General features: G+C 40.8%; 1 protein-coding gene across 1 annotated transcript; it reads left to right on the top strand.

Moving 5' to 3' along the window:
- Window positions 1-903: 903 nt before the first annotated feature.
- On the top strand, window positions 904-20,290 carry NT5DC3 (5'-nucleotidase domain containing 3). The gene is made up of 14 exons (XM_065652966.1): window positions 904-1,108; window positions 4,402-4,586; window positions 7,804-7,878; window positions 8,385-8,440; window positions 12,008-12,098; window positions 13,815-13,952; window positions 15,444-15,504; window positions 15,741-15,843; window positions 15,985-16,086; window positions 17,241-17,322; window positions 17,673-17,759; window positions 18,296-18,436; window positions 18,802-18,866; window positions 19,997-20,290. Exons 1-14 carry the CDS (start codon window positions 922-924, stop codon window positions 20,256-20,258), a joined length of 1,635 nt encoding a protein of 544 aa, XP_065509038.1. The 5' UTR covers window positions 904-921; the 3' UTR covers window positions 20,259-20,290.
- The last annotated feature ends 871 nt before the right edge of the window (window positions 20,291-21,161 follow it).

Below are 21,161 nucleotides of genomic sequence, written 5' to 3'. Positions count from 1 at the left end.
TGGCTGTGTAGCTTCTAGACATAAGTGACAATGGGTTTCGTGGATCTCCCTGATAGATGAACAAGCTACGTTTGATTACTGTATAGGGAAAAAAAGTGCCTTTTATTGTAAAGAAAGTTTCTGAGCACATCAGGAATTCTGCATATGGAAGTTGTAACCTTTCTGCTGCGGAAGTGGTCTGGTCTTTTTGTTCTTCATCCATGCTTCCCCCTCGACACCTCCCCAAACATTAATAGATGTGGTTCTAGTTCTCAGGCTGCCAGAATCTACAGCTATTACTGGCAAATGTTTCACTAGGCGATGAAGGCCTCAAAACACCACAGGACTTCTGGGGATTTCATGGTATTTGTTGTATTACACATTATACATCCAGTTTGTCTTGAGCTTGTTTTGTTTGGGGATGTAAGCAGGTGTATAGCACTTCTCAAGTGCACGCCTTGCTGTTGGCGAGTGTTTCGTGAAAGAATCCCAGGCAGTTCCCAGCGGAGCAGGAGACCCGAGGTGTGGTGGAGACGTGAAGTTGGGGGATGTTCCTCAGGCAGCTCCACTTGACCTTGAACCGAGGGATAAACCTTCGGCAGTTGCTGATAAAATGCGGCCAGCGGTTACGGACGAGGGGACGCCCGCTTTCCCTGGTGGGGACCCTGGGTTAGCTCCGCCCGGGGACATGCCTGCCGGGGTCACCCCTTCAGAAAGCCAAAGCCCCTGTGCCTCCCGGGGACGAGCCGAGAGAGCGACGGGGCGTACGGGCGGCCGGCGCGCCGGGCCAGCCGCTCCGCCCGCGGGCGGGACGCCGCTACCTGCCACCGGCGGGCCGGGCGCCGCCCCCCGCCTCGGCGCGGCCCCGGGGCGGAGCTCGAGGAAGTGACTTCAGCCGGCGGCGGCGGAGCGGAGCGGCGGGGCTGAGCGGCGGCGCGGAGCATGGCAGCGGCGGCGGCGCGGTCCCTGCTGGCGGCGGGGCGTGCGGCCGGGCGGCGGTGCCGGGCCCTCCCCGCCGCGGGGGCCGCTCCCTACTGCACTGTGGCCCCGCAGCAGCGGCGGCAGCCGCCGCCCGACATGAAGAGCTACCTGTGGTCGCGCTACAAGGAGGCCAAGAGAGTCACCAAGGGTGAGCGGGGCCCGCGGGCGGCGGCGGCACCGGCACGGCTCCGCCGCCGCGCCCGCCCTGCCCCGCTCCGGCCGCAGGTCGCGGTGCGCCGGGCGGAAGGCGGAGGAGCGCCCGTTGGCGGTTGGCAGGGGAGGGGCGGCCAAGCGAGCGGGAGCCGCCGCGGCAGCCTGAGGGGCTGGGGGCGGGCGAGACGCGGGTGGAGGGGCCGTGCGGGCCCCTGCGCGCCCCCACCCGGGGGGTTTCCCCGCGTGGGTCCGTCCCGCAGCGCCCGGTGTGCGCTCCTGGAGCCAGCGCGGCTGTGGTGTCAAAGCGCCCTCCCTTGTGGTGGGCTCCAGCGCTCTCCCAGTGTCAAACTGGGAGCGCGGGTAAGACCCCGGGTAGGTCCTGAGGGCCGGACACCCGGTGGACACGCAGGGGCGGGTGCCCCTTTTCCTTCCCCTGCTCTAGAGAGGGGGTGAGCCCTTGAGGCCACCACCCGCCCGCCCCACCGGGGCTGTGGCTGTCGGGAGGTGCCTCTGGGAAGAAGCCGGTCCCACCGCCCAGCTTGGGCGCAGGCAGCGGCTGGCGTTGGAGATCCGTGGAGGAAAGCAGATGTAAAAAGAAAATCAGGAAGATGGACGTCTGTTTGAGGAGCTTTCTGCAATAGGCTCCTTTTCCAAAAAGTTAAAATGCTGAGGAGTTTTATATAACTTCGTTTTGCATATGGTTCCATAAAAGTCCTGTGAAGCTTTGAAGCCAGGGCGAAGTGCTAGGGATATGTGCATGACTCTGGGAAACCCTGTTCTTCAGCGAGGCAAAAAGTTTAGGGCCAAATATTTGCTTGAAGCTTGCTTACTTCTGCCCTTGCTCTGATGGGAAGACTACTGCCAAGGTGCTTGAATATGTGATCTTTTTAGAGGGCCGAAAGAGGCAGCCTGTGTTCTGCAACATCAAGTGGGAAGGCTTGTCCTGTAGTGGCAATGGATAATGCTTTAGTCTTGCATGTTTTGTCCTTTAGAGAAAAAAAAGCATGGTCTTATCCTGCACTGAAAGAGTCTGGAGTGCAAACTGAGGCTTCACTGTGCTGGTTGCAAACACAGCATTTGCAAACATCAAATAGTGGCGGTATTTCATAAGTGAAATAGGAAGCTGTGTTAGAGGTCTCAGAAGAATGCTGTGGACTTTGGAGGGTGGGTAAGGGATAGGAAGAAGAGAGTAAATGCATTTTATCTTGAATCTTTTCTTCTTTTCCTGTTTTTGGAATTAACTTTTTTCTTATTCTAAACCACACCCAAATAATACACGAGAGCTGAGGTTAGAGTAGGGTAACATTGAGAGAAAATAAGTCAGTTAGTGGGTGTGGGTTGGCGAAAGATGAGGCAAATGCTTTTAGAATAATTCAGAATATTTTATTACAGCCTAAGTCACCCAATGGCTTCAAATGTGTGCATTTCACTTGGTTACAGTGTTAAGATGACAAAGCGGTCCTGATTTTTGACCTAAGGTTTTATAGCACTTAGCATGCTGTCTGCCAGCCAGAATGCCTAATGGCTATGAAATGTTTATACGGTCTGTTTTCAGGCAGGCGCTAGTCAAGCTTTTTTAAAATCTGAAATATCTTTATCTCTGTATCTATAAATAGTTATATAAATATCTTTATTTTTAAAACAAATGGTGACTCACCAGGCTGCACAATTGACATTTGAAAAAATACTTTAAATATAATACAAAAATGGGTGTTGTAATGTGATTTTGGGAGTTCACTCACAACTATGGTTACCACTTCAGTTAATGAAATGATTCATGGCCCTTTTCATAGAATAAAACTATTTACCCTCCAATAAGCAGTGACTGGAGATAGTAGGAGCTAATGTTTTGGTTGAGGGTTACTTTGCTAAATCCCTTGAAATGAAAGATATGGCTTTTGATGTCAGCTTAAGCATGGGGAACTCCTGGGATCTTTTTTATGGTGAAAGAGATGCGGGACTTCATTTGAAGCTTCTAATTAAACTCGGCGAAATTGCTCTTCTGGGTGTCTGTATCTGATAAAGTTGAACGTCTTCAGATTACCATCTGTTGTTTGGCATCTCTGTAAGTTTTTTGTTGTATCTGGCTGTCAACCGTGCAACATTTGCTTTTACAAAAGAAATGTTATTTCCCTTTCTATGAGTTGGCCAGAGTTTTCAAAATGGAACGCCATCTTGCTAACAGATCTGGAGTCCCTAGTGCCTACCTGCCTTGTTGAGGTGGTTTCCTCTCGTGGTGGAGCACACAGTGTATCTGCCCTCAGAGCTGAATGTGTTGAGATAAGCTTGACCAGTTCCTTCTAGACTTATAGGTAGAAAGTAACCAAACAAAGCACATTCTCTTTAAATTCACCTTTCCAAGCACAGATTTAAGATGAAAGCTGCAACTTTTTTCCACTTGCAAGGAAGGCTGGGTTATAAAGATAGGTATATGGGAAGAAAAGGATGGAAAACATGCTAATGTTATATGCTTCCAGGAGGGCAGCATTTAGCCTCCTAATGTTGCTATTCCAAATTTTCTAAACAACAAATACAAACATCCTTAATACTGATGTTGGTCTTAGTTCTGAAATTGCTTCATGTTAATATGTTATGGCTCAATGTAAGTGGTCTTAACTTCTCAGTATACTTTTCAAACAAATATCAAGAGACATATACCCTTAAAAATGGAGGTGATTTACACACACTAGGTACATGCGTATAGAGAATAAGCAGAATATTTTTGATTCCCTGATTTGCTAGAAGGTTAATAAGCATAGTGATGTGTATGCAACTGTTGTTTGGAAAGTATTGCAATCACATAAAGTTAACTTATTTGAGTTGAAATTGAGTAATGTGATAACCATGAAATGGTGAAGAAAAAGAAATTAAAGCCTTGTCAAATTCAAACAATATAAGTTCTGTTTCTGGGGCAGAAGCTGGACCAAATACTGGGAGAAGACAAAGTGATAATAATAATATCCCCCCCCAACTCCAAAGTTCCTTTTCAAAAGCAATAACAAAATGTGTTAACAGAGTTAGCAAAAAATAATATAGAATCTGGGGTTCTCTGGGCAAGATGCCAAAATGCATCTTCTCTCTTACTTGAACTGTACAGAGTGTGCTTTGATTTAAAACTGCGGGTCACCAAGACAAGTTAGGAACAATATTTTCAATAGCAGATTTTTAAGAATAGCTTCCATCATGGTTTATCTATATTTAGAAATTGCCAATGGATTTTTATGTATTTATTTAAATAACACTACAAGACTGGTATAACTTTCTTTTTTTTCTCTCCCCTGTTTCCAGAGTTGGTTCCTTCAATTATGAGTAACATGCTGAATCCGGATGCTATTTTTTCAAACAATGAAATGAGCCTGTCAGACATTGAAATCTATGGTTTTGATTACGACTACACGTTGGTCTTTTATTCTAAACATCTGCACACACTGATCTTCAATGCCGCTCGAGATCTTCTTATTAATGAGCATCGGGTAAGTAAAATTAATGGAATAACAATAATAAATAATTTCTAACTGAGAAAGGGCATGGCTCATCTTTTCATGCCTCAGTCCTAGCTTGGCTCCCTGATAGCACGTTTTGAACAACAGCTGCATATGAACAACAGAAGTCCTGGTTTATTCCCAGCTGCAGTTTTGAGCAGAGCACAATCTGACAATTGTTAAACCAAATATAACGCTATTCCTTATTTTGTAATTTAGTGGTGGTGGGTTGTTTTGGTTCCCCCGCGACCCGATTGTCAATTGTTGGAGTCACCTTAATAGACGATAAGCTTAAAAGTTACCATTACTCTGTCGAATGCATTGCCGTGAGTGCAGTGCTTCATTGCCATATGAAGTATTTTTAGCCTGAGTCCTTAGGAGGTCTCTGACCGCGCTGTGTGCTTGCGAGGATCTCTGCGTGCCCCCGGCATTTCAGCCAAGTTGGCTGAAGGAGCAGCATGCGCGGCGATGCCGTAATCGCTGTAATCGGAGGCTGGGTGCAAGAGAGACCCAAGTCAGTGCTCAGCTCGGCAGAGCCCTGTTGCCTCACCGAGCAGCCTGTTTGTGTCGGTGGCCAGGGACATCCAAGCAGCTCGGGGCTGGTTGCTGTGTAGTTTGGGGATGGGTGAAGTGACCGTGTGTCAGGGAGCAGGGGACACATGGGTGGCTTGGGAAACCGAAGGTAATGCAGGGAAAAAGGCTGAAGAAAATGCGGACTGAAAGAGTCAAAGTCTATTGAACTGTAGGACTTACAGGAAAATAAAAGGCAAAAAGTCCGCAGAGTAACTCTTATTAATAAAACTCCTTGTGTATTTTATACAACCTAAGTCTGAATGGGTGGTATGGTTCTCCTTTCATGTTTGAATCTAAAGGTTAGGAGCTATATATAAACATCTATAAATATCCCTGGAGGAACAAACAAAACTTCATGGGCGCTATAAGCGTACACAACTTGATCTCCCTGAGATTTTGGCATGTCTTGGTAGTAATTTCTGTAGGATGTGTAAATACACTTTATTAAAGCTATGTGGTTCTTGCAAAAAAGCCAGTGTTACTGTAGGAGTCAAGGTTAATTCTCGTAGACAAAAATTCAAACGCTGGTCTGTCTTTAGTATTTGAATTAATTCAGGTAGTAATAACCTTCCAGTTTGTCTCAATTAAAATCTCTCGAGTTCTATAAATTAAGCTGTAATTACTTTTTGGCACAGCTTATTGAAATATATTATCTCCTGTTGGAATTTATTGAGGGACAACAGCTTTTATTAGTGCTATCTCTGTATCTGCTTATACTGTTAATGTTTTTCTTGCCTTTAACATTAGAAAAAAACTTCTAGATAGTATTGTCTATTATGACTGTCACAGTCAACCTAAAAGATGGCCAATTTTGGTCATGGCAGTGTAAGGTAATTCATCAGAAATTGCAAAATGCGGTATAGGAAGCGAGGAATTTTGAAGTGTGTCCAAGAGAATAAACATCAATTTAATGCTAATCTTGGAGGTGACAGTAGGTGTAGAATGTAAACTCTTGCTTTTAGGTTTATTTCTTTCCTAATGCACGGCTCTTGTACCACCTTATCTGGACTACTGTTTCAGTCCACCTGTATGTATCCCTACCAAGAGCGGGGTAAGCAAACTGTGCAATTTTTCTTTTTTTAGCCTGTAAGTAGGAAAGTCAAGTATGCAGAAATTTGAAAAAGTTGGAAATAAACTTCCTGGTTCAGGCTTGATATGGGTGCTTTGGGGCATGTGCAGTACATTGTAGGTTTTAATTGATCACATTCTGTATCCTCCCCTGATGTTTTCCCTTGTCTCCTTTTTGTTCTCTGGCCAAATCTACACATCTTCCTAAACTGTCTGTAGGCTTTTGATGCTGTTCTTCATTCAGATCAGTAGCCTCCCCCATGTTTTCTGGAAGTGGTAGTAGGGATGTTAGTTCAGAAGTTAGGAGAAAGGACTGTTTTATTGAACTGTAGATGCCTGTGCTCAGTACAAGCACAATCTATAGCAGTTGCAGAGCAAGTCCCCTTCAGCATAGATAAAAACTTTGTGGAGAAATTGTGATTTATTTATTTTTTGTAAAAGTAGCTAAAGCCTTTGTTGAAACTGTATAATTTTTCTTTTTTTTTTTTTTTTTTTCCCCACAGGCTTGTAATTAGTCATGTAGGAATAGAGACTGTTGTAGAGAAGGTGGAAAATGTGCCTGAGGTGCATTTGTCAGGTTTTAAGACTGCTGTAGTCTGTAGGAGGGAAATGAAGGATTGCCTTTCAGTTGTTTAATCAAAGACATGATAGTTTTCTCAAGCCTTGTCAGAAATGACTGAAGCATTTTACCTTTTAAAAACAAATGAACAAACCCCTTAGCCCAAGGCACAGAGCTGACATTTTTTCATGGCTAACCTATGCTTGAAACAGGATTAAATTACAGTTGACTGAATATGGGCCTGTTCTGAAAAATGTTGGAAAACTCTAATAGGTGGTGTGAGCTACCTATGCTATATATAAAGAAGCCGAGGAAAGAATACATGACACAGACATTCAATTCCTGTGCATCTCTAATCAACAAGGTGTTACAAATGCTGGTTACATGTCAAACATGACAATCTATGGTCAGGAGTATGTACTGCACAGAGGGAGTAAAAAGAGATGACTGTACTGCTTTTATTTCTTGAAAATAGCAAAAAAATTCGAATTTTGCTTCTGTTAATATTGATGATGTTGTATTGCTTTTTGCTTCAATAAAAGTGAGCAGTAAGGCTCAGATATTTCTGTAAATCAGGCCTTGTTCTTGGGTTCCTAGCTAGGAGGTTGAATTGGAAACTGTATTCATGTAGTCTGTTTCATGGGGAAACTTCACAATACAAGGTAAGTCAGATATTAAATTTTAGGAAGTTAATAAAATTTAGTTTGTTTTCAAAGGTGCATATATAAAAATAACTTTTTGAATAAGATCAAAGGTGATCACTACAAAGTACCTGGCTGTCCAACTTTAAGTACTTAGATTTAACATTGACCTTGGATTTTGGAAAAATGTTTGGCTTGTCTTGCAGTGTACCAATGTTCCACCAAATCTCACCAACCTATCAAAAAGCGTCCTAATGACTGGTAAAAATCAGAAGCATACAAAACATAGGCTTTTAAAATTATGCAGAAACATTTTTATTTGTTTTTGTTATGGATTTAAAATAAAATCATTGCTGTCTTTTCTTAGTACCCTGCAGAAATAAGAAAATATGATTATGATCCCAATTTTGCAATCAGAGGACTTCATTATGATGTGCACCGGGTATGTATAAATAACTTTGTGATGCGTTATGTAGTGCTGAGAACACTAGCCAAAGAAAATGAATAGGGCTTTTAAGTCTTCTGACTTTTCACTCTGTTTTGATGTGTGAGGATGTCATTGCATATTTTTCTCTTTTGTAGCAAGCTTTTTTTTTTTTTTTTAATTTGTATTAGCTCCTAAGTATAAAATGGTTTGGGTGTTTTGTTCTCATGGCAGATGGGGGGAGGAAGACAGAATAAACCTAAGCAGGCGTCTGCTAGTAGGAAAAGTTATTTCTTCATGACTTAGCTCAGATCACTGGATAATATTTCCGTGGTGATTTGGCAAGCCCTAGGTAAAAGCCATTGATAAAAGTATTTTGGAAACTAGGAAGGAAGTTGAAGTGAAGGTACTCATGCATTCTTGAGACAGAAAGGTCATAGACAAAATTTCTTCGATTTTTATACTTTCACATCAAATAGGTGATATGATAAAAACGGCTTTTTTTTTTTTTTTTCCCCTTGCAGGCATTATTAATGAAGATTGACGCTTTTCATTATATTCAGCTGGGAACAGTTTACAGGTGGGTAAAATTATTTCCTATTTATAATAAAAACGTGTACTCTTTGTTTTTTTGAATCTCTGAGTTGCATTTATTAGCGTACATCTTGGGTTCATATCAGGAACAGTGCCCTGAAAAGCACAGATGTGAATGACCATTGCAGTCTTACTGGAAGGGAGTTTGGTTGCACCTCTGTGTGTAGCACGTTTACTGACTGATACAGTCCAGCTGATTGCCCAGTTCAGAGCTGGGGGAGCTGGCAGCCTGGTTGGTCACATAGTGCTGACTCACATTGTTTCCGGCTGTTAAATTGTGCTGAAAGACATCTAAAAATACACTGATGACTTCTCCGCTGTTGCTTTCTGTGTAAATAATTGTCGGGGTGCCTGTTAGCATGACTTTGAGGTTGTAGAGGCACCTGAGAGGTCTTGCTGTGTTGGCACAGGGCTTTTAAGTTTGGATGCATCAGCCACATTGTACTTGCAGAATGGAGCACAACTGCGTTCTGTCCACACAGCCTGGCATTTTTGAGTTTACTGTTTTGATGTAAAACTAGCAATCTTGGTGCTGTGCTTCATTACATGATATACACATACGGTATGTGGTCTTTGATGGCAGAATTTTTAGTATGGCTCGGTTTGCTGTAATGGAGCAGGACACTTTGGACTGGCATGAACACCATACTTAGTAACCAGATGTTAAATTAAAGAAAAAGCCTGAGCACCTTTCTTAATGGCATTGGACAAAAAGTTTTCTTTTGGGGCCAAAAGATAATGATGCAACCTTGATGTGATTTACTATGGGGGACTGGTAGTATCAAATGATTATAATGTGCTCATTACTTTGTTTGCCAGTCAGGCAGATGGGTAGATGATTCAGCCATAGCTGTTGATTTGTTCATTTATTACTTAGGGTGAGATGCCCTCTGGGAGAGAGGAAAGAAAGTGACACTGATCCAGGATTAGGCTCAGACTGTCAACATAGTAGCTGCCTAAAGCTGCCAAAACAATGTGTTCTGTATGTATCTTCAGAGTCTGAGTGAAACTTTATACCATTTATTTGTGTTTTACACATGTGGATGTAGAATAATTATTGTATGTTTCAACTGACAAAACCCTGTCCCGTGATTTCAAAGGAATCATTTATGGGAGGGAACTGGAGAACTCTTTATGAAGGTTGCTAGTTGCAAGGTTAATTTAAAAACGCTGTCACATTTTCACATTTTTCACTGTTAAAAGTGCTAGTTTGCTAGACTAAAGACTGAGTGAAGTAATAAAAAAGACATTTACCTGTAGACCTATGTAGTAGAAGCATTAAGATTGGTATGAATGAGGTATGAAAGGAAACGTGTGAGAGCACCGGAAGAAATGTTGATAGAAGGGACAAAAGGCTGGCATGTGCTGGTGGTGCCTGGATCAGTTGGTCACCAAGATATGGGCACATCTACATGCTGTTTCTCCAGACACCTGTATGGGGGTGCAGGTTGCAAAAAAGGAGCTAAAGGCTTTGAGAGAAAATGTCAGGAAGAACAGTGGCATGACTGGAACTGTATAGTGACTTAGATGAGAGCACAAATGGGCGGTGAGTCCCTCAGCAGTGTTGTGTTATGATTTGGAGTGGGACAAAATAGAGAGGCAGAGGATCACATCTGCTGTCAACTCCTAATACAAAAGGCACATCCAAAGCCAACACACGATGACTGGTCAAGAAAACTAGAAAGGTGTTGAGATTTGTTGAAGAGCTGTTGTCCCTCATTCTCTGCGTCACCCAAAGTGATAATGGACAGACATTAGGCCACACATCATGGTACTTGTGAGCATGTGTAAAGGAGAGAGCGAAAGATACCATTTCACTCAATACTTTCTCTTAATTTTGTTTAAAATAAGATTACCTTTCTCTTCTGTAGCAACACTGAGCTTTGCTGTCAGTTGCTGCATATCTATAGTTCTTAGTTTTAACCTTCTATGTGTTCTATACGTGTGTAGGTCAATTATACCGCTGAAAGCAGCAGGACTTGCCCAAGTGTACAGCCTCATTTGCAGAGAGGTGTAAGCAATCCTGATATCCCTCTAACTTTGCGTGTCTCCAAGAGCAGCAGTGGGAGCCGTGCTGTAGGTGAAGTGTGATGCTTTTAGTACTGACCGTGCTGTCACTGGAATAAAATAAACTTTGTAGTTGCACAGCTGGGCTGCGGACTCTGTTAAGACCGTGGGTTTTCTGGTAAAACCAATCTACAGCTTTGCCTACACAGCTGTGTCTGTTCTGTGGATTTCATGTATGTCTATTGTCCTCTATTGATTTGTGCATAGATAGCTCCAGATCCACAAGTGTTTACTTTAGCAGTATTCGAATACCGCTTGGCATAGCTGTCTGCAGACTAGAAGATGAGTCAGTCCTTCTCAATTCTGATCATATTACTTGGTATATGCTTAACAGTTTGGTTGTTTTTCCTGTGTTTTGTGCTGTTGGGTGGGTGACACTGAACTCTATGTTACAAAACCACATTATTATCTGCCTTGTAAGTGCACAATACTGATTTGAATGCTGGAGTCCTACCAGCAATAGCACATAGCTATGCAGGAGTCGACGTAGCATTGAGAAGTACAGTAAAGGAGCGAGTTAACTTGGGACTCTGCTACCACAGCAGCCCTGGAGAAGTTCATGTATCGTGCCCTTCTATTGCAGAGCTGGTGTGGATGCTAAACACTGAAAGTTCTAGACTTACTAGTTAATTTATTTTTAATGCCTCGCAGCACTTTGGGTAAGACCAAGAAAGGGAGGCTCTGAAATCAACTATTTGTCTTATAAGGCTTCAAAAGAACATAAGTGGGCTTGGAAAAAAGGGACTAGATGATCTGTTTTTCATTTGTGTTCTTTAATCTTAGCAAAACCTCAATGTTTCTGTGTCCTCTGGTGAGGATGTTTCCATGCCTGCAGTGTATTAGATACCTTGGTGCAAGATGCTTGATGCTGTAAACATTCAAAACCAAACCAAACCAAAGCCTTTAGTCTTTTAAGAGTTGATAAAGAAACTTCGGGGAGAGATGTCTCCTTCTTCCCATTTGTTTAATGACTTGTCAACAATCCTTCAAATAATCTTAAATTTTGGGAAACGGAATTGTTGATACAATTGAAAATAAATTCTTATTTAGTTAAAGTTGAGTATGTTTTTCTTTCCCTTGAATCTTCAAGGTCACACTGCAGAATAATCTAGTTTAAGCACTATCACATCATCAGTGCTGTATGAAACAAAGGCAGAGTGAAGAACTACTTTGTGTTAAGGAAACTAGAAACTCTACTTCTTACAAACCCTGAGGCATAGTTTCAATGGAGACTAATTAGCTCTTTTCCCGTAAGAAAGTAAAAAGGACTTAAATTTGGAATGTGTTCTGTGTGTGTCAACCTGTTAAAATGTTACTTGTTCTGTAAGGAAAGATGCTTTTAAAACTTATGGACGAAAGTGTTCCTATGGTATTGTTAGTATTTTAGTAAGCTGCAGATCTAAGTGTTAATCTGTCAGACTTTCATTTGGTAATTACTTGAAAATTTTAATCTGATTTCTAAACTAAAGCTAATGTTGTTTTCCAGAGGCCTCAGTGTTGTCCCAGATGAAGAAGTCATTGCAATGTATGATGGTTCTCATGTCCCTTTAGAACAAATGAGTGACTTTTATGGAAAGGTAAAACCCCAAAACACTGTACTTTTTTTTTTTTTTTTTTTTTTTTTTTTTTTTTTTGTGGGGGGTGTTAGGTTTGCAGTGTTTGCATTTTGTTCTTGCTACAAGTTATATTTTTTCGATACATGATTGACTTGCAGTGCTAGATACGAAGTTTACCTTCTAAAATGATAACAATATTTTCTTTCTCTCACTCACTGTAGTTTCTTCTTTCAGTGTTCCCTAGCCCAGTCATACAGGTAGAGAAGCAGAACATATAAAAATCAAGTGACTTGCTCAGTGTTGCACAGCAAATCTGATAAAGGTTGAGAAGTGAACCATATCTGGTGCTTTACCCCAGCTATGTACTTCTTCCCAGTGGTAAAATGGCTTAGCAGATGTAGCAGCAAGTTAATGTATGGAGGCTTTTCTTGCATACGAGCTGGCAGAGTGATGGCAAGAGGATTTTACAAAAGACTAATGATAAAAGATAAAGCTTTTAAGTTTAGGATTTGACTTTGTGAGGAAAGTTGATCTTCTGGCTAGTAGGTTCCTTCTTCTTTCCCAAATATAGAACAGTGCTGTCTTTTTAGTAAAAAACAAGTTTATTTTACCCCTTTTACTTATGGGTGTTAATTCTGTGTTGACATGAAAGGCCCTGTGGAGCATTTTGTTGTTCTCAAACTTGTTCTTATTTTAAGGAGCTGAACTTAGAATTCCCAAATCTATTCTCTGCAGTGGTTCTGAATATTGGCCTGGCATTCCCTGGGGGATGCCCTGGTCTCTGCAGGTCTATGCTTGCTTTAATCGTGGAAAGGACAGTGACAGGACAATAGGCCGTGGGCACAAACAGAAGGACAGGAGGTTTCCTCTGAACATCAGGAAACATTTTCTTTACTGTGAGGGAGAGTAAGCACTAGCACAGCTTGGTTGCCTAAGGAGATTGTGGAGTCTCCATCCTTGGAGATATTCAGAAGCCATCTGGACATGGTCCTGGGCAACCGGCTCTAGGTGACCCTGCTTGAGCAGGAGGGTTGTACAAGATGACCTCTGGAGGTCCCTTCCAACCTCAACCATTCTGTGTTTCTATGATCTTGACCAGTGTTCTGTCTTGAGCAAAGATGTCTGGTTGCTTTACCCCTCATCTTCATGAGAAGTATTTGGTTTGTATTTGATCTTGTATAATGAGATTCTCTGTTTATGTGGAACTTAAGTTACAGCTTTTGCAGAGTAGAAATCTTTTCCGCTGTTCCTGTATGAGTTGTTGTAGATTTTTACAACTTTTTATTATCTCTTTTCAAGGAGTTAAATTGTTTTGTAGTCCTAATCAGCATGCCACTTATTTAAAAAAACCCAAACAAACCCACCAAAAACCTAAACTAAAACCTCTACCCCCTATCACAATACCCAGTGCTTCTTATTTATGGAAGTGCAGGCTTCCAGTGAAGGCCTCTAGGTCCTCCTCTTGACTTTCAGCTGAGCACTGTGTTTATTAATTAAAATACTGCTCTTAAGAGTAATGACTCAATATTAATTCTTAAAATAAAGCGAATACTTTTGTTGGAGTTATTGTATTGAAAGTCTGTTAGTTCAAAAAGAATCTAATGCAATGTGAATAGTGATGGCAAAAGCTGAATATCGGTAGCGAAGCTGAAGCGTTTATACTGAATGAATGAAAGTACTCTAATCTGATAAATGCCTGACCCTTTTTTCCCTCTTTTTTTCTTCCCGCCCCTATAGAGCTCACAAGGAAATACAATGAAGCAATTCATGGATATATTTTCCTTGCCAGAAATGACACTCCTTTCTTGTGTGAATGAATATTTTCTGAAAAACAACATAGACTATGAGCCTGTTCATCTGTACAAAGACGTCAAGGTACTAACTTTGAAGATTTAGGTAAACCTCCATATCTGCACATCTTTTCTGTGAGCACTTCAGGAAGCTTCAACCTGTTGTATCAGCTCCAGTCAAATACCTCAACTTGAGGTTTTGTATAGGGTAATTATTACTATACAACCGTAAAACCGTAAGTAAAATGAAGGTAGACCTTGGAAAAGAAACACAGAGTAATGTGAAATTTGTTTTCAATCTGATGTTCTAGGGCTGTTACTCTTTTTGTAGGTTTGAGGGCTGAATAATAGGGAAGTGAAGCAGCTCCCGTACATTGATAAAGCTTATAAAGCTTATTTTGATTGTTATTAGAGGTATTATTTTCTCACTAGCAGGAATTCTAAGAGGCTATAGGGAATTCCGTATTGGAGCTTTCGGTTGTACTGCCTCTGTGACTTCACTAGTATACGATCATTTGCTGTCTCTTGCTTTTGGCGTATCTATTTTCCCTATTATCCCCTCTTCTTTCTCCAAAAAATCTAGTAATAATGACTAGAGTAATTTGACCCTCTTGATTCCTCAGGATGTATCCTGCAGAAGAGATAATTATGTCATGGTTATTTAAGAACAGAAGGGGTCATGCTCAAGATGATGGTATTTCTCTGCCCAAGCTTTCCATCTAAAACCTTTTCCTGGCCCCTTGTTGACAAGTATTTAAACTTGTGTAGTTGTTCAGCATATGTCAAGCACCTAAACGTTGAATTTCTCATTTTCCCAAGTAGATCAGACCGGTTTTAAGAAACTTTTGACCTACAGAGTAATTTTCCCTTCTGCCTGTGGTTGCATAGAGTCAGAAGGCTAGTTTTTGTGATTTCTCCTGAAGTGTTTGTAGAAACCTATGTACTGCTCAGCCTTACCAGCATTTTGGAAGCCTTGTAGTGGCATTTTTTGAGGATTTTTAGGACATACCCCATGTAAGTACCAAAATGGCAGTACCACTGTCCTAAACAAAGCAATCTGGTGTGGAGCTGGCTCAAGAGAGCTGCCAAATGCCTTCAGAGCTCCTTAAGGATACTTTGCTTAAGCATTTAGCTTCTTTCATCTGTTCATAAATTTCAGGGGATTCGGGAGTGATCATAATCTAAAATCTATCTGACGTCAAACTTTTTTTTTATGAGAGGAGTGGAATGTGTTCTGCTCCAAAGGTCACTGGAAATCTGTGATGACTCTGCTGCTGCATAGGGCTTTCACCCCACATCACCCTTCTGAGCGCCCTTTCACAGTTGTCGTGTTGAACAGCCCCTGTGCTGTACAGTTTTGTACTTCCCAAATACATGAATTTTCTTGGAGGACAGGCTTACCCTTTGTCTAGTGGAGACATACATAATGAACGTCACATGGCATTTCTGTAAAGTTCAAAGTGTAATTTGGAGAAAGGAATTGTTTTAAAAATGAATTACTACTGCTATGCAGTGAGCATGGGTTTTATACTTAAAACATTTTCAGTTCTTTAGTTCTCTGTTGCTTTCCTGACAGGATTCTATCAGGGATGTCCACATCAAAGGAATAATGTACAGAGCAATTGAAGCAGATATTGGTAAGTACTAATGAGATCATCTGTCAAAGACTTTTTTCATTGATAGTATAATAATCTTTCTGGCTTCCTTATGTGAGATTACAAATTCTAAATTTTAAAGCTTGAAGGAGTTATTTCCACTTGTCTAAGGTTCTTTTCTTAAGTATAACCACATGTTCTGAACCCTAAGTTGAATACAGAGAAAATTTTTGTGAAAACCGTTTCAGTTAATATTGTATATTGCTCAATCCTCACAGAAAAATACATCTGCTATGCTGAACAAACTCGTGCCGTGTTAGCAAAGCTGGCTGATCATGGCAAGAAGATGTTTCTCATCACAAACAGTCCCAGCAGCTTTGTGTAAGTGAGCAATTGTTTGCTGTTCAACTGTACATTTTTAAAGGATGGGGAGGATGAGGTTCTTGAATGTAATTTGTTATATTGCACAGATGACTGCACTTCTGTTACACTTCACTGTTAATATCCCTCTGCCCTTTTTAGGGACAAGGGGATGAAGTTCATAGTCGGCAAGGACTGGAGGGATCTCTTCGATGTAGTCATTGTACAGGCTGAGAAGCCAAACTTTTTCAATGATAAGCGGAGGTGGGTATTTAGTAAGTAAAGAATGATTTAAGCAGCTTATTCCATATAAGGCTATAGAGCATGTTATGAAATGTTTTAATTTGGATGCAATGTAAAGTGAAAGAATATTTGGTGAAATCCTGTTTAAGGTCATTGCAGAATGTGGCAACACCCAATCATGAAGTCCGAATATTTACCATTTCTTACCTGAGAAAGTTCCAGTAGCTATTATAGGTCTACTGGACTGAGTTAGGGTCACAGAAGCTATTTTTAACATCTTAGCTTGTAAGCTGGTGAAGTGTGTTTCTTTCTTAAACGTGAGAAATTTTGGTGCCTTTCAGGATCAGCCCCTTATCTGGAAATGTCTTTCATTGCTTCTGTTTTTCTCTTTAGTCACACATGATATTTAAAGGGCAGACTATTTGGACTAGTTGTTCAATTGAGTGAACACATTTGTAATGCGTATGCACTACTCTTACACTTGAAAAAGACCTATTCCTTTATGTGTACTTTTGATTTGAAAGTGAGATAGAGGGAAGTGGGATTTTTTTTTCCCTTTTTTCCATTTAGTTTTAAAAGAGCTTTGCTGTATGTCTTGCCCCAAGTCCTCTACCTCCTCCTTGAGTTGTTCAGTTTTACAAAATCATAGAATCATTTAGATTGGAAAAGACCTTTAAGATCATTGAGTTGAACCGTTAACGTAACGCTGCCAAGTCTGCTGCTAAATGTCTCTCTAAGAACCTCCTCTACGTGTTTTTTAAACACCTCCAGGGATGGTGACTCAAACACTTCCCTGGACAGCCTGTTCCAGTGAGGTATAGGGCAAGTTTTTTTACATGTCTCACTTCTTTTGTGTTCTCTTCTTTCCTTCTTAATGGCAGACAATTCACACTGTTACTTCCATTCTGTCTGGGATCCCTGCCTGAATTCTCAACAGTTATTCTCAAATTCTATTATAAACGTCATAGATGTACTGGATAGATACATTGCATTTCACTGGCTAAAGCTGAAGTTTTGGTGCTTTGCTTTTTCTGTCTGCTACAAAATATTCAGATGCTGGAGAGCATGATTTCCTTTTGAAAGAGGAATATTTTTAATATTAAAATTTTAATTTGCTCCTAAAAAGTGACAGAATCTCTACAGCAGTCTAACAATTGTATATAATTCTATTCTAGACCGTTTCGAAAGGTGAATGAAAGGGGAGTGTTGCTTTGGGACAAAATTCACAAGCTGCAGAAAGGTCAGATTTACAAACAGGTACGCTTTCAATAAAGTCTTTCAGTTCAAATTTAATACCTATTTGCTAGAATCTCAAGCTTCTTTAGATATCACAAAGGCTTCTGAAAAGTAGATATGTTTGTAAGAGAGTTATTTTAATGACTGAAGTGGTTACAAATTGAGTGTTTGTATCGTATGTCTGCAATTCACTTGGCTCTTGAAGTGATAGTGTTACTGAAATTGCCTGTAAAATTTGGGGTTCATTATATATAAGATGAGGACAAGATTCTAGGTCTGAAAATATTTTCAGGGGTGTACTAAATTCCTTTTTATGCCTGTGAAAGTGCAAGTTGTGTGCCACTACAATGTACATGTCATTGTTTCTGCAGGGTAATTTGTATGAATTTCTGAAGCTTACTGGCTGGAGGGGCTCTAAGGTTCTGTACTTTGGTGATCACATTTACAGTGACTTGGCAGTAAGTAGTTTACTTTCACAAAATCGGATAAAAGATAAGGCTTTCCTCTCTTCCTCCCCGGTTATTCAATGTAACACACTTTCTTTTGAGATTTTTAAATACAACAAAATTTCAGGAGGAGCTTGAATAGCTGGGGATCCTGATAGGACCCTTCTGTCAGCTAGATGTAGGAGTAAATATTAATACCACAAACCCAACACATGGTTTCTTCCAGATACTCCTGACAGTAGCAAAGGTCTCATCTACAAGAGGATTTTCCTACCATTTGTTTTAAACCTAAGGAATTACTGCTTATTTGCAAGTGCTTATGTATTCTTTCTGTCTCTTTAAAAATGTAGGATTTGAAGCTTACTCTGAAACTAAAATCTATTGCCTGTTGGCACAGTTAAATCCCATGGTTTTATATTTCTGCTTGTACATAAGAAGCAATTAAATTAGTGCCCCTTTGGGATAAACAATGGTCAAATTCTTCGCTTCTTTTAAGTAGTTCTTTTTAAGACTAATACTTGTATTTTGTAATTCTTCTTGATAAATAGGATTTGACCCTGAAGCATGGCTGGCGCACTGGTGCAATTATTCCAGAGTTACGGTCAGAGATTAAAATAATGAACACAGAGAAGTACATTCGAACCATGACCTGGCTGCAAACCTTGACAGGATTACTGGAACACATGCAGGTTTGTTCTGATGTGTGTGTGTAATCGGCTCTGTATAGCAGAAGGGATCCAGCTGAGTTTCTAAATGCTGGACACTGACGTTGCAAGTGCATCCTGTCTCATTGAAGTTCATCGCTTTGACTGTAGATAAATGCAATTATTTGTGTGGCTAGTTAATAAGAGTTTTCTCAAAATCTTGGCCCTTTCCTCCACTGATAGCCTGGATGGCTTCCTGCTTTTGATTGTTCAAAATGCACGTGGATAACTTGTATATATTGATCTCTGAAGAATTGCCCTTGTCCTGTTAGGTGATAAGGGTTTATTAATAGAAAGGCTCATTTATGAGGGCATCCTTAGTTACCTGTCATCCATACTTTACATTCCAGGTTCACCGTGATCCTGATTCACAAATGATTTTAGAAGAATGGAAGAAGGAAAGAAAGGAGTTGAGGTAGGACACTGGAGATGAAGAATTTGCAATATGCCTTATGGTATCCGAGTGTTCTATGTGATATCTTCCACAGATTTCTTCAGAATTTCTCTCCATTTCTGATTTGTATTCCCTGGTAGTTACAGACCTCCTAAAATTATCTGTATAAAGCAATATTCTACCTGTCTCTAGTGCAGCTCTTCTCCCTTTTGACATTTTGTGCATATGAACCCTTTCTGTTTCCCTTCTTTGGAAGGCATACTAGTTTCTGTATGAAAAGGTAACCTCAGATATCAAATACTTTTCCTTCTCATCTCTGTTCTCCTGTCCCTCTATGTTCAGCTGTCACCATTGCTGTTGATCACACGGCCTTACTTCTGCATGATTTAAAAATGTGTTTCTGCATCAAGACTTAACGTCACTTTTTTTTTTTTTAGATGATTTCTTCAGATTACGTACAATACATTTTATACTATGCAGAAACTGGGCTCTGCGCTAGGCTGGATTTAGCAGTGGACTCATTGCAAAGATAGATAATAGGGCTGAAACTCCTAAAAATCTACTGTCATTAAGGAGCAGTCTGTAACTGGAGGGTGTGTGAAGTGTGAAGTTGGCAAGGCCAGCAGCTGCACCTCGAGCAGCCTTCCCCCGAAATATGGAAGTGAATGAAGGGGGAATGATACTTGGCAGTGACTAATAACAGAAGTTAATTCCAAGATACATTTAAGCTTTCTGGTACATTAAGGCAATTTTTTTTTTTTTTTTTTAAATTTAAAGGTTTTTATCTTTGGGACAGGTATGTATCATTAGGATTTAGATGAAGGCAAAAGTCTTTCACAATATCTAGAGAGGAAAACTTGAGATGTCATGTTTCTGAAGTCAGAAGCAACTTGCCACTGGCTTTAATGGGAGGAGTGTGAAGCTCTTCTGTTTACTACTGTGGTTGCTAGATCTGGGCTACATGTGTGCAAGAGGTGCAAAAATAATTATTGTGTGGTGCATTTAAGTGTTTTGAAGTGCAATGGCAAGAGAGTAATGCATAGGACAGATTATAGGAACTGCTTGCTTCAGATTCTGGATGCTGGCAGATGAAAGGATATGCACAGGTACATTTGTTTCATTCTCTTTGTTTTCTTTTATTTGGGGGACAGGGAGACAAACAGGAATTTCTTCAACGCACAGTTTGGAAGCTTATTCAGAACTGATGAGAATCCAACCTACTTCCTAAGACGTCTCTCTAGATTTGCAGATATCTACATGGCATCCTTGAGTTGTCTCTTGAACTATGAGCCTGATTACACGTTTTATCCAAGAAGGACTCCTTTGCAGCACGAACTTCCTGGCTGGTCAGACCAGCTGTGCACTGGTACATTCAGAATACCTTTCCTACAAGAGACAGTTCAGATCAAATAAACGCTTGGTGGCTTCTCTCTAAAATAGTCAAATATATATTTTTCTTTCTTTTTTTTTTTTTAAATGTACATGCATTTTATTTAAGTCATTTAAATCTGTTATCTCAATTTAGATGTAATTCATACTTGTTCTCATAAGCGTTGTACCTGTTTTTCTACTCTCCTGCTTGGAGATGTGAAAGCTCCTCTCACGCACAGAAGAGGTGATGGACTGCCAAAATAGGAGTGGGCTGGGAGGGAGGGCAAATTGGAGGGGAAAGACTGGTGGTGTTCTGGGGTGGTTGATTTTGTTTGTTTATTCATTGGACATTTCAATCTGTAGCCTCGTGCTTTACAAAGAAATAACTGTACTCTCTGTTCTGGCCATGCTCAGAATTCCAGCTGGCGCCTCTAATGGATCTTGGCACCGAAAAGCTTAAACCTAGTATTAGTAATTCAGTGACAGGCAGCAGCCAGGTTACAGTGAGAGTGAGAGGGGTGGTGTTATGCATTTTAACTGTCCTTGCTGCCAGAGCCTTACCTGTACCTGACCTGCCCGCTGAGGGGCTGGTGTGGCTCTGCTGCACCGAAGTGGTTCCAGCACCTACAGGCTCAGACTGAGGGGATTTTTCTTCCCTCTGTGCCGTTTCTGTGCTTGTAACATCTATGCTTGGCTGCAGGTGGACCTGAGCCTAAAACTGAAAGTGACAGTAACCTGGGCTGCTTCGGATTTTTTTTTTTTTTAAACTATTAGGCACCTTTCTTTTTAAATTCCAAAACACTTTAACTATCCACTCTCTGATAATAAAGCCATTTCAAAAGGTCTTGCATTTTGCATTTCAAAGTGGAGACAGATCTCTTTCAGGCTTTAGAGTGATCCTAAATGCTGCTTTTTAAAATTTTAAGTGTCTTACAGTGACATGCA

Source organism: Caloenas nicobarica, chromosome 1 (genome assembly GCF_036013445.1).
Source record: "Caloenas nicobarica isolate bCalNic1 chromosome 1, bCalNic1.hap1, whole genome shotgun sequence".
Taxonomy (NCBI): Eukaryota; Metazoa; Chordata; class Aves; order Columbiformes; family Columbidae; genus Caloenas; species Caloenas nicobarica.
This window is presented reverse-complemented; position numbering and strand designations above follow the sequence as displayed.

Coding starts and splice junctions, on each gene's coding strand:
- NT5DC3 (XM_065652966.1), top strand. CDS start 922: ATGGCAGCGGCGGCGGCGCGGTCCCTGCTGGCGGCGGGGCGTGCGGCC. Junction 1,109..4,401: donor GGCCAAGAGAGTCACCAAGG/GTGAGCGGGGCC, acceptor CCCTGTTTCCAG/AGTTGGTTCCTTCAATTATG. Junction 4,587..7,803: donor TTCTTATTAATGAGCATCGG/GTAAGTAAAATT, acceptor GTCTTTTCTTAG/TACCCTGCAGAAATAAGAAA.